Here is a 14,001-nt window from a genome sequence, read left to right on the forward strand (position 1 = left end):
GTGCAAATTGAATATTGTTGCAATTTACCAAATGCATTTCCATTTGAATAAACTTAGAGATTCCTGTCTCTAGAAAAAAAATAATTCCTCCCAAAATATTAGTTAATTCTTATGGAAGCTGTGGATTTATAAAAGAAAACATATATCAAAGCTATTGTACTTTGAGAAAAACAATTTATATATTAGAAGCAGCCGAATCTTTGATTTTTGAATTTCAATTAAAATACATCAGAAGAAGGAAATGCAAAGAGACGCCACCATGCAACATATTGACCAATCAGAATCGAAGAGTCTCAAGTTAGTTGAGTCTGCGACGTATACATTTCGGAATGCAAGTAGTGACCAGTGAAAAGATGGTGCTTTAATGGTTGAGACATTCGTTCCGTGGTCGTTCCTAGCCGACAAACCGTGGTTGCCAGCCATATTGTTTTACCGCAGTGTTTGTTTTGGTGCAGCCTAGTCAGAATACGAAGAAATCCGAGGGGATCGACACGAAGGAAGACAGAAGAATTAGAGTGCAGTTAAAGAAACTACTCAGGCAGTGCGCGTATACGGTGGTTTTGCTGTATTTTTCGGCATAATCATCGTAGCTCGCGGGCTAAGCCCATAATCTGAGTGTCAGTTGTGAACAGGACGGTAAAGGAGAGAAATGGCCTGCGCCACTCTAAAGAGATCTTTGGAGTTCGACCCGGTACATAGTCATGGTCGTCCTAGTAAACGACGAAGATGTGTACCAATGTGTGTTTCCCCCGGTACATCCACTCAAGCTAATTCCAGGCCACAGAATCCTTCGCCTTTTGGCGAAGTAACCCATAAACTGACGCCTGGTAATTACTTATAAGTTACGGCCATTTTTCTTTTTTCTATTTCATTCTTTCTTACCATGATACGACAGAGAAAGGTTGGTTAAATCGTATCAGCGATTTAAAACTTGAATTCACGACGTTTAAAAGGGGGAGGGAGGGTGCGGCGTTTAGGTAGGGGGAGATGCGTAAATCATATGGTAATGTAGTAACGGACATGGAGAATCAACTCCCTTTTTCTCCTTATTTATAAACGTTCATGTTTTTAGAAATTATTTGGTTTTATGATATTATAGGTCAATTATTAAAATAAAACACTTAAAAGTTGTAGTATTTATGTTTAAATTTACCATATTCCTAGCATTTTTTGATTGCTTCATCCCAGTAATTAATTTTTGTTATAAATTATTGATATTTTGACATAACTTCTAAAAAGTACATTTATTGTTTAGAGTTACTTTAGAAATTATATTGCTTTAGAAATCGCTAAAGAAATATAATATTTTGAATAAAAATAATCTTTTTGTATACAGAAAAGATGGCAGCCAACATAAGAGAAGAGATCCGGAGACTGCATCGACGCAAACAATTGCATTTTAGTCCTCAAAGCAATACTGGTGATTCTTCAGACATGGAAGGCCCTGCCAGTCCTTCAAGCCCATCTGCTTGTGGTTCAAATTCATGTAGTTATAGCCCTAGTGGAAAAGAGAAACCTTTATTTACATTCAGACAGGTTACTTATAACATAAAACTTTAATTAGTTTATTAAACAGGAAGTCTGATCAATTAAATGATTTTATAGGTGGGATTGATTTGTGAACGAATGCTTAAAGAGCAGGAGACACAGATTCGAGAAGAATATGATCATATCTTAAATATGAAGCTTTCTGAGCAATATGATGCTTTTGTTAAATTTACCTATGATCAGATACAAAAGAGATTTGAATCTGCAGCTGCGCCAAGTTGTAAGTAATATTGATTAATTTGTTGATTTCCGAGAATATTTTCCTTATATTTTGAAATATATTTCATATTAATTTTTTGTAATGTTTCAGATCTATCCTAAAACAAGATTCTTATTTATAAGGATAATATGTTTCTGTGAAGAATATTAGGTGAGATATGTAATGTTAACATAAGATTGAATTATATGCCTGATATCAATTGTGTAAAAGAATTGTTTCATTTCATTTCAACAAGTTTAATAAGTTTTTCTATTAGTTTTTCTTATTATTATAGATTTCTACCATGTGAGAAAAATTTTGCTTGAAATTTAAATCGAGGTATGCAGCACCACCTTGTTCAAGAACATCTTTAAAGATTCAAACTACGACTTACATTGAGAAAAATGTGTCTGGTAAAAACAAAAAAAAGAAAAAAGAAAAAAATTAGTGATGTAAGTTTAGTAGGTTTGCAGTAAACAGCAATCGTACTACAAAAATCTACAGTGTATACTATTGAAACTAACAATATTTGTACTGGCCGATGTTAGAAATGCGCTGGTATCAGGGAACTGTAACGAGATTTTAGTTATGTACAAACATGAATACATATAGGAGTTATATGCAGTGCATGACTATGCTTGGAGTCAAGAACTTGACTTGCACAGGGTTCTGTAATATCACGTAACTGATTAAAAATAGATAAAAAAAATGTTCATTTCTCGCACATTTTAACAGCATGTGTTAAGAAATGACAAGCAATGATGCAAATAATTCCTTGTTAATTTAATAATACATGTATTAGATATTGCTCAACCATATGCGAATACTCTTGTAATGCAAACATAAAACTGTATATTGAGGTTTTTGGCAGAAAGTACTGTGCATATGAAGAGAGATTACGTAATTAAAACATATATCTCTTGGGGAAAGTTGTTTTCGTTGAATCTTAGTTATATTTAATTTTTGTAAAATATAAGATAAATATACGCAATGTATTTTGAAAATCTTATTTTAATCATTGCGATATGAAATATTTGTTTTTGCGTGTATGATTTATTGCATATGTAAATTTTCAATGTAAGCAACATTTCCCCAAAAATGGATGTGTTCGAACTTAAATGACGTACATAACTTGTAGAACTAAATTATCAATAATACTTTGTTCCTTGTTGAGATTAAGAACTAATCTTTGAAATCTCAAATAAATTATTCGTGAATAGATTATTGATTTGTCATGATTACTTAAATTTTGTTGAGTTTTTATTATGTGTTAGCATTTTTTTTAGCAAAAACATCATCTTGTTTAAAATACAAATATAAAAATTTGTAAAGAATTCAAGATAAGGTATAGTATGTAGCATTGTACGAACATATTGTCAAAAATGAATATTTGAAATAAAGATTTCATAAAATTTCGCAAATATTTCTGTTCCCTGGTAGCAACGACTTTCTTTAGCATAATAAAGCAGTAAATAATGGATATATAATACCTATACCTTTATTGTGCCTGTTATTAGACATGTTTATCGCGATAATTCTACTATATCTAATGTTATCGATTTTTAAATTTTTAGTTTATAACCCTTCATTTTTATATCATATCTCGCGTTTCCTTGCTTTTTTTTGGTTTTCAAAAAAAAAAGGTTTAAATATAATATGAATGAGGCTTTCTTGGTTGCTGCATGCATTTTGTTCTGTTATAAGATGACATTCACTCATTTTAAAAAACCGTTAGGCATGAACAAGTATTTAGCCAAAAGAATTACTGTGACCATGTTATGATTTATTTTTATTACTACTTAACATTTATATATTGACAAAATTTTAATTCTTTATCTGTAAAATCACATTTTGGAACGGGGCATTAAGAATTGCCTTATTCATTCCCAAAAAGGTGTCTTTTAGTTACCAGAACAATTTGGGAACACAATATTAGTGTTCATACTTTCATACAACAATATACATGATATGTCAAGTGTTTGCTGACTGCTGAATGTAAAAAAAGGAAGGAATATAAGTGGTTCTAACTGTCAATAATAAGTAATATCTACTTCAGAAAAATATTGTTTACCATTAAGAAAAATTTTGTGAAAATATACCGATGAGATTCCTTATGAATTCAAAGGATTTAATTTCAATTAAAATACCTCCATATTACATTATGTAAGCACTTATTATTGAAATAAATATAAATATAAGACTGATCACGTGTACTTCTTTATTTTAGCCTTTTTAAATTAACCGAATATATGTAGTTGCACATACTACTTTTTTATTAAATTAATTTAAAAAATATTTCATATATTATGAAATAAATTCACACTACTGATGGGCTTGACCATGTTTTCTAGCTGAAGGTACATGAACTACTGAGTCAGTTCCGCAATATGCGTAACAAAATCCTTAGATATGTGTTCTAATCTCATTAACTAACTTGTGTAATAAACTAATACAATTAGTAGTATGGCTTCAAGGAAAGAAGCCCCTCCAAGACTATATGAAGTTCCCTGTTCTTGCTAAGAGATTGTCACTTCTGGGTGGGAAACAAACTTCTGCTAGTTCATTTAATTGGAGAAAAGGTGCCAAATGTTTCCTCTCTTGTTTTTGACTTTTGTTGTAGCCATTAAGGTATTCAAGAAAACAACTCCAAATGGTAAGTCATAAAGCATTAAAAGACCAACATATAAAAATGTAATAGTTCTTTAGAAACAATATTAGAAGAATTAGTTTTACTTTGACACAGTTTGTTTTCAAAGTCATGATTAAGAAATCATCTTGCTATCTACAGGGAAAGTCACAGTTTATCTTGGTAAAAGGGATTTCATTGATCATTTGGATAGCATAGATCCCATTGATGGCATTGTTGTTGTTGAAAATGATTATCTTCAGGGACGAAAAGTTTATGGACAGGTAAGAAATAAGAATAAAGAACTTTAATGTACAAGATTGTGTATATATATACATATCTAAGTACCGTACATTATGTACATATATATCTTTTTGCACATGAAAAAATCATTCCATTTATTATTTTATTATTTAGGTAACAACAACTTTTCGCTATGGACGCGAGGAAGATGAAGTTATGGGTGTCAAGTTCAGTAAAGAACTTGTTATATGCCGGGAACAAATAGTTCCACTAAAGAAGGAAAAACAAGATATGACACCTGTTCAAGAACGTCTTCTGAAACGTCTTGGAGCAAATGCATATCCATTTTTATTTCAATTCCCACAAAGTTCTCCTAGTTCTGTTACATTGCAACCTGGAGATGATGATCAAGGAAAGCCATTAGGAGTAGAATATACTGTCAGGATATATGTTGGTGAACATGAGGAAGATAAGGTAATACTCTAACTATAATTAAATGTTAATTTATTAATAATGTATATTATATGTATATAAAATGTATGTAATTTATAATATTTATATAGGGGCACAAAAGGTCATCTGTTGCATTAGCTATAAAGAAATTGCAATATGCTCCACCTACAAGAGGACGTAAATTACCTACCTCCCTTGTTTCAAAAGGATTTACCTTCTCTCAAGGTAAACTGAATCTGGAAGTTACACTTGATAGGGAGATCTATTATCATGGAGAAAAAGTAGCTGCAAATGTCATAGTTACTAACAACTCTCGAAAGGCAGTCAAAAATATTAAGGTATATATATATATATATATATATATATATATATATATATATATATATATATATATATATATATATATATATATATGTAATAGAATAGTAGTGGTATTGTATCTAGCACTTAATTATAATATCTATATATTTTAGCTCTTTGTAGTACAACACTGCGAGGTGACAATGGTTAATACTCAATTTTCTCGACACGTGGCTAGTTTAGAAACACGTGAAGGTTGTCCAATCACACCTGGAGCATCCTTTACAAAGCAATTTTATCTTGTTCCATTAGCTAGTAGCAATAAGGATCGTCGTGGAATTGCTCTTGATGGCCATTTAAAGGTATGCAACATGCAACATAATTAAAAACAAATGTCATTTTTATTGCTGTTCACACTTTCATATATTTTTGTTGATATTATAGGATGATGATGTGAATCTTGCATCTTCAACTATGGTGGCAGATGGTAAAACTCCTAGTGATGCTATGGGCATTGTCATCTCTTACTCCATACGAGTAAAGTTGAATTGTGGCACTTTAGGAGGTGAATTAGTTACAGATGTTCCATTTAAACTAATGCACCCAACTCCTGGTAAATAAATTTTACTATTTCATATATTAAATATTTTAATATCAAATATATGTGATAATAATAATAGTGAAATAATTTATTTTCCAAGTTTTATTATCGCATTTATAACTATTACTTTATTATTATAGGAACTGTAGAAAAAGAAAGGGCTACTTTGAAAAAGAATAAGAGTATTGAAAGGACACGATATGAGAATTCTTGTTATTCAAATGATGATGATGACAATATCGTGTTTGAAGACTTCGCTCGTTTGCGCTTAAATGAACCAGAGTAAAAAAAAGAACATTTGCAAAAGGATAAATACTTATTTTGAAAGAATCTTAGATTCACAATTCTTTGTAGTAAATTTAAAACAGAGTATAATAGAATTATATGCATATACATAGAATTTGTTGATTCTGGGATTCTTTTGATATGAGTTATGTCTAAGAATTGAAAGAATAATAAGAGGTACAGAAGGCAAACAAATTATAATATCCATATGCGCTCATTGGTATATAGAATCGAATATTAATATATCAAGAAGGATGTAACAAAAAAAGTACAAAAAAAACGGAAAGCATTATAAAAAAATTTATATCGTCTTATAATTTCTACCCGGTGGTGGTGGTCGGTTAGAAATTCACATAAAGGCGAAAAAAAAAATTAAGTAAGCTTAATAAATAACTTGTATTCGATTAAGATTAAAATCTTCCCACCTTACCAGAAGTGACATGTATGTTATTATCTTTGATTTATGGTGATTATAACGTGTCTGTAAATGTTCGTTTATTACAAACTAATGACATTGTTAAGCCATATCTGTATATTAGAAGAGAAATAAAAATTTCGAAATATTAATTTTTGAGTTTGTTTCCTTTATATTTCGTTAAAAATACTATGACTGCTTTAAAAGAAAATGAAGAGAATGAATATTTACCAAACCCAGAAAATTATTTATTTCATGATTATACAAAATATTACAAGGATTTCAATAGTCAATCAGTCTTACAAAACATTGTTAAATGTTTACCGATGCTGACTGTATTCTGATTAGTCATACATATGTGAATAATATTCTTGATATGCTTGAATATATGCTTCTTTCTCCACGGGAGTCATTTCTGCTATTAATGCATCATTTACATCTGCAATGGCTACTGTTTTTCCTGCAACAGTTACAGTTGGTACAAGATCTTCATCTTCAGAATCCATGGTTTCTACTTCTCCTAAAAAAATTTGGTATATATGCATATTTTTTAAAATAATAATATTAATATAATAATTCTGCAATGCGCTTTAAACATTTTGTGAAAATGATACCTGTATCAATAGCTTGCATTTCAGCAACTTCTTCATTATCACTGCTATCACTAGATTCTTGAGGTAATACAGATTTTATAGCTGCTGCTGAATTTGTTCCTCCTTTTTTCTCATGAGCCAATAATACAGACATTATATCTTCACCTTGTTTGTTATTGGTTGACGTTGTATTGGTAGCAGTAGCTGCAGCTTTGTCCAAAATGTTTTCTTGTGTGTTAACTCCATCAGGCTAAAGCGCAATATTATTAATGAATGATATAACAAAACATTAGTACTAAATTTTTAAAACAAAATTTACCTGCGAATCAGAGTTAATAACAGTACTTTCCATCATCCAAATTGGTCTTTCCTTCCTCCTATTTGCTGCATTATCATCGATAGAATCATCACCAATTGTAACATCTACTCTTGTATCTTCCACCATGAAACCTGATGATCTGGTAGCTTCACCAGACCACTGCTCACCAGGCGCTCTTAGACTGCTTGGTTTCCTTGTATCAATACTAAGAAGAGAAGGTATAAATAATATTCAAGAATTTTGGCGTATTATTAATAATTCCATTAAAAATCTATACCCTTTAATTGTATTTATATCAACTGGTTCAGGTTCCAATATTTCAGGAGCTAATTTGATACCTTCTACCTCCCTTAATAAAATATAAAGAGGTTCTAGTTGTTCATTGAATTTAGCTAATAATAGTCTTGAATCTTTTTTAGGAAGGGCAGATTGGTCTTCTTCCACTACTTCACGGCAATATGTACATCTAAATTCACCAGTAGTCATATCAAATAATTGATCTGCCTACATTATATTATAGTAATAAGTATTCTATTGTCATTAGGTTTATAAGGTAATAAAGTTGCGTTTCTCAAATTTGCTTCATATTTTGTTCTTTTTACTTTTATATATTATACAATTGAAAACTTTGAGAAACACTCTACAATTTACAAATAATTTACATACCTCAAGATCAGTAAATGTTTTTAAACAATTTGTACATTTAAAACTGGCCCTACTAGTTGCATCTCTTTCTTCAGTTTCCATTCTTTTTCTCATTAAATCTAGTTTATATTTTACTACATTTACAAAAGTCTAAAATATAAAAATGTACAATAATTTGCCTGATAAGAACAATGGAGGTCAAATATTTTGTTTTACCTTATAATTAATAAAATAATAGTTGACTTTTTGTGCTTTTCCATCTGATCCAGTTTCCATTTTTAATCTAACTTGTATAAATTTATCATTACGTAATGTAGATATTCTAGCTCTTAACATCTTGCGTTCAAATTTTAACAGTTCACAAATGTCATCTTCTTTCATACCTAACAAAACATAATAATATAATCATGCATTTGCAATAGTATAACAGATAACTTATATCCAATTCACTTACATGGATTTCTAACTAGCATATCAACAATTAAAGCATCTTCTATCGTATAAAATCCACGTACTACTAAACGTGCTAATTGTTTTAAACTACTGGGAACTTCTGTAACAAGTCTTTCTTCACCACTCATCTTGTGTTTAATTACATATAATAAAATATGAGAGTACTGAAAAAATTTGTACAAATTATTAAACTCTATTATTAATCTGCAGATAAATTATGTGTATTTTTCTGCCTGTACAATACTTTTTACAACGTGTTACCATTTTATAAATTTTTTAATTGTCTTGAAATAATGTTATTTTTAATGATATATTTCATACAATTTAAATCTAATATAATGTAAGAAACCAAAAACGGGAACGTGAAGATCCTTGTAATAGGCTCTGGGCTTAGAGTATAATAAATAATAATAATAATAAAAGAATTTCGCACAATTTACTATTTTAAGTGTAATTTGTAACAAAATACTAACCTTTAAAGTAATTTAAATAGTTCATTTATCATTAAATATTTTGATTAAATACAAGTATAAGCAAATTAAAATATGTATCAATTACAAATATTAATTGTATGTTCTCTCAAAAGAAGTAAAAAACTAACGAGTCAAAATACATTATTTAATTGTTTGATTAAATATGAGAAAGCACCGTTCCAACGGACGCTTGTTTATGAGTAAAATAGTTTTTAGGTTATGTATTCATAATAGAAAATTATCAAATGACTAGCTGTCAAACAACAGAAATAAAGAAACAAAAAAATACATTTTTATATATTTTCATAAAAATTATTGATGGCTGCAATCGATAAAGTTAAGATTATTGTTGTTGGTGATTCTGGTAAGGATATGTATATGAAACAATTCTATAATATCTTTTTGTTATTGTCAGTATCTGTTATTTTGTTTATCTATCTATTATTAAGTGTTATTTCGTTAATTACAACATAAATGCCATATTTATTACTAGAATATATTTTTCAAGCTTATTTAATTCCTTAATTTATAAAAAGTTATATCTGATGTATTTCATACATATTTTTATGACATTATTTGTAGGTTATCTATTTTTTTTTTTTTTTTTTTTTTTACACCTATGTATATGTAACTCCTTACGATTAAATAATTGTTAAATATTCTTCCTTTCTTATATTTAGGCGTTGGAAAAACATCATTAACACATTTAATATGTCAACAACAACCTATTAGGAATCCTTCATGGACTATAGGTTGCTCAGTGGAAGTTAAATTACATGAATATAAAGAAGGAACTCCCAATCAGAGAAGATATTTTATTGAATTATGGGATATTGGAGGAAGTCAAAGTCATAAAAATACAAGATCTGTTTTTTATAATCCTACAAATGGTATAAACATGAAATATATAACATTAAGGATTTAAAGTAAAAAATTTAGAAATCATCAATCATTATTAACAATACAGGTATCATATTAGTTCATGATTTAACAAACAGAAAATCACAGCAAAATCTTCAAAAATGGCTTGAAGAAGTTTTGAGTAAAGATAATAATTATATGAAATCGAAGCCGTTTGATGATTTTGATCCTGAAAAATTTGTAGGGTCTACACAGGTAATGTTAATTATTTTTGACATAATTGTATAATTTTTTATCATGTTTTTTTGTGCAAATAAAATTATTCTTTTAGATACCAATTTTAGTTATTGGTACAAAATTAGACCTAGTTGCGGAAGTCAGATCAAATGTACATAGACGTTCTTCAACTATTGCAGAAGAATGTGGTGCTGATGAAATATTCTTGGTATATCATTTATTTTTTTAAATTATTACACACTGATATTATTGTTTTCAAATTAACATTCTTCTTAGGATTGTCATCAAGTGAGATCACTAGCTGCTGGTTCTAGCTCTTCTGTTAAATTGAGTAGGTTTTTTGATAAAGTTATTGAAAGACGTTATTATTCGTTAAAAGAGGGAATCAATCTTGACAAACGAAGACTGCCAATGTATAGTGCTCCATACAGTTCTAAAATTTATCATAATGATTGAAATTCAGAAAATTTATCATGTCTATTTTAACATTAATAGAATTTGCGTTCCTAAATTTCTTGTATTACATTCCTAATTTACAGCAAAGTGCGAGTCATTAAAATAAAATGTTATAAATAATTATTTTGAAAATAGTGTTAAGATATTTATATACAAAATATAATAAAATTATACATTTTGAATTAAAATATTAAACGTATTACTTCTTATATAATTAGGCTTAAGAACATTTATTTAATTAAAATATTGAAAAATAAATGGTATTTTATACCTTCTTAGTTTTTAGCTTGTGAATAAAGCTTTATGCATCAATATGGACCCATATGAACAGCCATTAATAAATTGCATCTGATGGTTCCATATTTCCTTTTTAATTACGTCATAACATAACGCGCGGTAGATAATTTTTCAAACTGAATTTCTTTGTACATGAAATTTCTTTCTAATAATATTAAAATATCATGAAAGAATCAGTTTTAATAAATAACAACGAAGGAAGAAAACAGAAGTGTAAGTACATGATTTGATTATATATTTTTCAGTTATTCAATTCTTCATATTTATCAATATCATGCTTCACACCTACCTTTTTAAATTTCCTAGTGTGGGTATTCTATTTTAAGGTAGATACATGTAATGTATTTTCATATGCAATATAAAGGTTAACATGCTGATTGTCTGTCAAACGTAAATTTGATAAATATGTGAATATCTTTGATCATATACACTAGAAAGTTTTTCTATATTTTGTTAATTTTTTAAATTAAATGTATATTTGTCAAATATTTATCTGTAAGAATAAGTATTTACCTAATCTGGCGTTTAATAATATACATAAGTAACATACATAGATAACAAATTATGACCTTTCCTTTAGGACATCTTTCCCATGATGACTTACTTGTTACCAAAAAAATTTTTTAATCAAAACTATTTTACAAATTTGTCCAACAAATTTGTACAACATATTCAACGTCATGGATATGTTCATGATGTTAGTTTAATTGAGAAAGGCCCAATTGTTATGTTAAAAAATAAAATTGCAAAAGGAGAACTAGTGGAAGATGAACATCAAATGAAAGTTGCTAAAACATTGCAGAGCATTTATGAAGAAATAAATGGATACAAACCTGAAGAATTCAACTTATTAGATAAATGGTTGGGTAGGAAAAGAAAACAACCACCAAAAGGACTATATATTCATGGAGCAGTTGGTGGAGGTAAAACAATGTTGATGGATCTTTTCTACAAATGTTGCCAGGTATTATAGTTTATAGCTCATATAATTATTGCACATGGATAGCCACAAAGTATTATGAATTAACAATTTAACAGTTCATAATACTTTTCAACATAATTCATGCACATAATTAAATAATTAATGTAACAAAGGAGTTACTTTATATAGTAAAGGTACTGATGACAAAAAAATTTTCTTTGAACTATGATAAAGGTACTCTAAATACTATAATTACTATAAATAATATAAATGGTTTTCCATATGCAGCTTATTAAAAAATAAATCTTTTAATTAAGGAAACAGGTAATTATATTGAAATGTATTATTTTAGATCGAGAATAAAAAAAGAGTTCATTTTCACTCTTTTATGCTTGATGTACATAATAAAGTACACGAAGTAAAGAAAAATATTGTACGAGATGTTAGTAGTACTAAACTCCAACCATTTGATCCAATACCACCAGTTGCGAAAAGTATTACTGAAGAAGCTTGGTTACTTTGTTTTGATGAATTTCAGGTTCACTTCTGAAATATACAATCAATTATTTATGATTTAATGTAACATGTATTAATAAAATATTATATATATATATATATAGGTAACTGATATTGCAGATGCTATGATATTGAAACGGTTATTTACTGAACTCTTTAATAATGGAGTAATAGTTATTGCGACTAGTAATAGAGCACCCGATGATTTATACAAAAATGGGCTACAGAGAGGAAATTTTATTCCATTTATACAGGTTTTAAAAAATTATTGCGTTATAAATTCCCTAGATTCAGGGGTAGATTATAGGCTGAAAACAGGACTTAGAGATGAAAAAATTTATTTCATGTACGTATAGTGATATACAAATAAGGCATATAATAAAATACTCCTCTCTAAAAAATGATAAATTTTTATAGAAAAGGAGAGGATGCAACTAGTGATGTGGACAAAATGTTTAAATATTTATGCTCAAAGGAAAATGATGTTGTGAGGTCTCGAACTATTTCTATAAGAGGTCGTAATGTTACATTTGAAAGAACCTGTGGTCAAGTGTTGGATTCAACTTTTGGAGAATTGTGTGATAGAGTAGGTTGTTACAAATTTTCATTAGATATTTATAATATAACAAGCAATTGTTTTATTTGCAGCCACTTGGTGCTAGTGATTATTTAGAACTAAGTCAAGCATTTCATACAGTTATTATAAGAGATGTACCACAACTAGATTTTCGTCTTAAATCACAAACCAGAAGATTTATTACATTAATTGATACACTATATGACAATAAGGTAAGTTTACATATGTTCTATCTACTCTTCATATTTAACAATTTAAATCATTATAAATGTTTATATTTAAATAAAAAAAAATTTTTGTCAGGTACGAGTTGTAATATCTGCAGCTGTTCCACATACAGAACTTTTTATCCCACAAGGAGATAGTGAATATACAGATGAAAAACGAATGCTAATGGATGATTTAAAAATATCACACGGTTCAGTAAGTTATGAAACAAAAGTTGTTGTTTTCATTAACTGATATATAATTTTATAACTTTGTATCTTCAACAGGACAATTACAAATCTAATCTTTTTACTGGAGAAGAAGAACTTTTTGCTTTTGATCGCACTGTATCTCGACTTTCTGAAATGCAAACCGCCCAGTATTGGGAACAATGGCAACATTATAGATAATAATAATTTATATTAGTAAAAATTTTAGTAGTTTTGTTTAGAAATTCTTTTAATTTTGATGACTAAATTGCAAACTGTTGGTAATAAATTTTCAAAAAAAGAATACTATTAGTTCGAAAAAGTAACAAGTACATTCGAGTATGCTATATCAAACATTGCTATATATTACAGAAAATATTTATAGTATTTATTACTATTATGTAAATTTATTTATTATATATTTTATTATACATAATATTCAGCAATAAACAAATGCTATAATAAATTTAGATATCAAATAATATTTAATATGTATTAATAATTGTAAAATAAAAATCGACAATTTCAATCCTTCATTCCAGAAATAGGCATGACAAGACAGCCTC

General features: G+C 28.5%; 5 protein-coding genes across 7 annotated transcripts; 4 read left to right on the forward strand and 1 right to left on the reverse strand.

The window, feature by feature from the left end:
- The first annotated feature begins 301 nt into the window (after positions 1 to 301).
- LOC126866386 (akirin-2) lies at positions 302 to 3,951 on the forward strand. Its single transcript, XM_050619903.1, has 5 exons — positions 302 to 827; positions 1,337 to 1,536; positions 1,606 to 1,768; positions 1,859 to 1,918; positions 2,043 to 3,951. The coding sequence occupies exons 1-4, from the start codon at positions 650 to 652 to the stop codon at positions 1,867 to 1,869; spliced, it is 552 nt and encodes a 183-aa protein (XP_050475860.1). The 5' UTR covers positions 302 to 649; the 3' UTR covers positions 1,870 to 1,918; positions 2,043 to 3,951.
- A 282-nt stretch (positions 3,952 to 4,233) lies between these two features.
- On the forward strand, positions 4,234 to 6,822 carry LOC126866370 (arrestin homolog). Its single transcript, XM_050619864.1, has 7 exons — positions 4,234 to 4,400; positions 4,536 to 4,657; positions 4,791 to 5,090; positions 5,180 to 5,407; positions 5,543 to 5,731; positions 5,814 to 5,982; positions 6,111 to 6,822. Exons 1-7 carry the CDS (start codon positions 4,334 to 4,336, stop codon positions 6,254 to 6,256), a joined length of 1,221 nt encoding a protein of 406 aa, XP_050475821.1. The 5' UTR covers positions 4,234 to 4,333; the 3' UTR covers positions 6,257 to 6,822.
- Positions 6,823 to 6,896: 74 nt separating this feature from the next.
- On the reverse strand, positions 6,897 to 9,930 carry LOC126866367 (general transcription factor IIE subunit 1). 2 transcript variants are annotated; one of them, XM_050619860.1, is made up of 8 exons: positions 9,793 to 9,930; positions 8,682 to 8,844; positions 8,444 to 8,610; positions 8,249 to 8,377; positions 7,860 to 8,086; positions 7,583 to 7,787; positions 7,285 to 7,513; positions 6,897 to 7,190 (listed from the first exon to the last, which is right to left on the reverse strand). In XM_050619860.1, the coding sequence occupies exons 2-8, from the start codon at positions 8,806 to 8,808 to the stop codon at positions 7,015 to 7,017; spliced, it is 1,260 nt and encodes a 419-aa protein (XP_050475817.1). In that variant the 5' UTR covers positions 8,809 to 8,844; positions 9,793 to 9,930; the 3' UTR covers positions 6,897 to 7,014. The 2 variants fall into 2 exon arrangements, with proteins under 2 accessions (XP_050475817.1, XP_050475816.1); XM_050619859.1 differs by lacking the exon at positions 9,793 to 9,930 and adding an exon at positions 9,154 to 9,300.
- On the forward strand, positions 9,372 to 10,930 carry LOC126866384 (rab-like protein 3). The gene is made up of 5 exons (XM_050619899.1): positions 9,372 to 9,517; positions 9,834 to 10,043; positions 10,121 to 10,269; positions 10,346 to 10,459; positions 10,528 to 10,930. Exons 1-5 carry the CDS (start codon positions 9,472 to 9,474, stop codon positions 10,705 to 10,707), a joined length of 699 nt encoding a protein of 232 aa, XP_050475856.1. The 5' UTR covers positions 9,372 to 9,471; the 3' UTR covers positions 10,708 to 10,930.
- A 154-nt stretch (positions 10,931 to 11,084) lies between these two features.
- Positions 11,085 to 13,919, forward strand: LOC126866365 (putative ATPase N2B). Of its 2 annotated transcripts, none has more exons than XM_050619857.1 (8): positions 11,085 to 11,217; positions 11,585 to 11,968; positions 12,279 to 12,464; positions 12,547 to 12,788; positions 12,860 to 13,028; positions 13,091 to 13,231; positions 13,323 to 13,442; positions 13,514 to 13,919. In XM_050619857.1, the coding sequence occupies exons 2-8, from the start codon at positions 11,597 to 11,599 to the stop codon at positions 13,634 to 13,636; spliced, it is 1,353 nt and encodes a 450-aa protein (XP_050475814.1). In that variant the 5' UTR covers positions 11,085 to 11,217; positions 11,585 to 11,596; the 3' UTR covers positions 13,637 to 13,919. The 2 variants fall into 2 exon arrangements, with proteins under 2 accessions (XP_050475814.1, XP_050475813.1); XM_050619856.1 differs by lacking the exon at positions 11,085 to 11,217 and adding an exon at positions 11,326 to 11,499.
- The last annotated feature ends 82 nt before the right edge of the window (positions 13,920 to 14,001 follow it).

The sequence above is a fragment of the Bombus huntii genome, chromosome 6 (genome assembly GCF_024542735.1).
Source record: "Bombus huntii isolate Logan2020A chromosome 6, iyBomHunt1.1, whole genome shotgun sequence".
Classification (NCBI taxonomy): Eukaryota; Metazoa; Arthropoda; class Insecta; order Hymenoptera; family Apidae; genus Bombus; species Bombus huntii.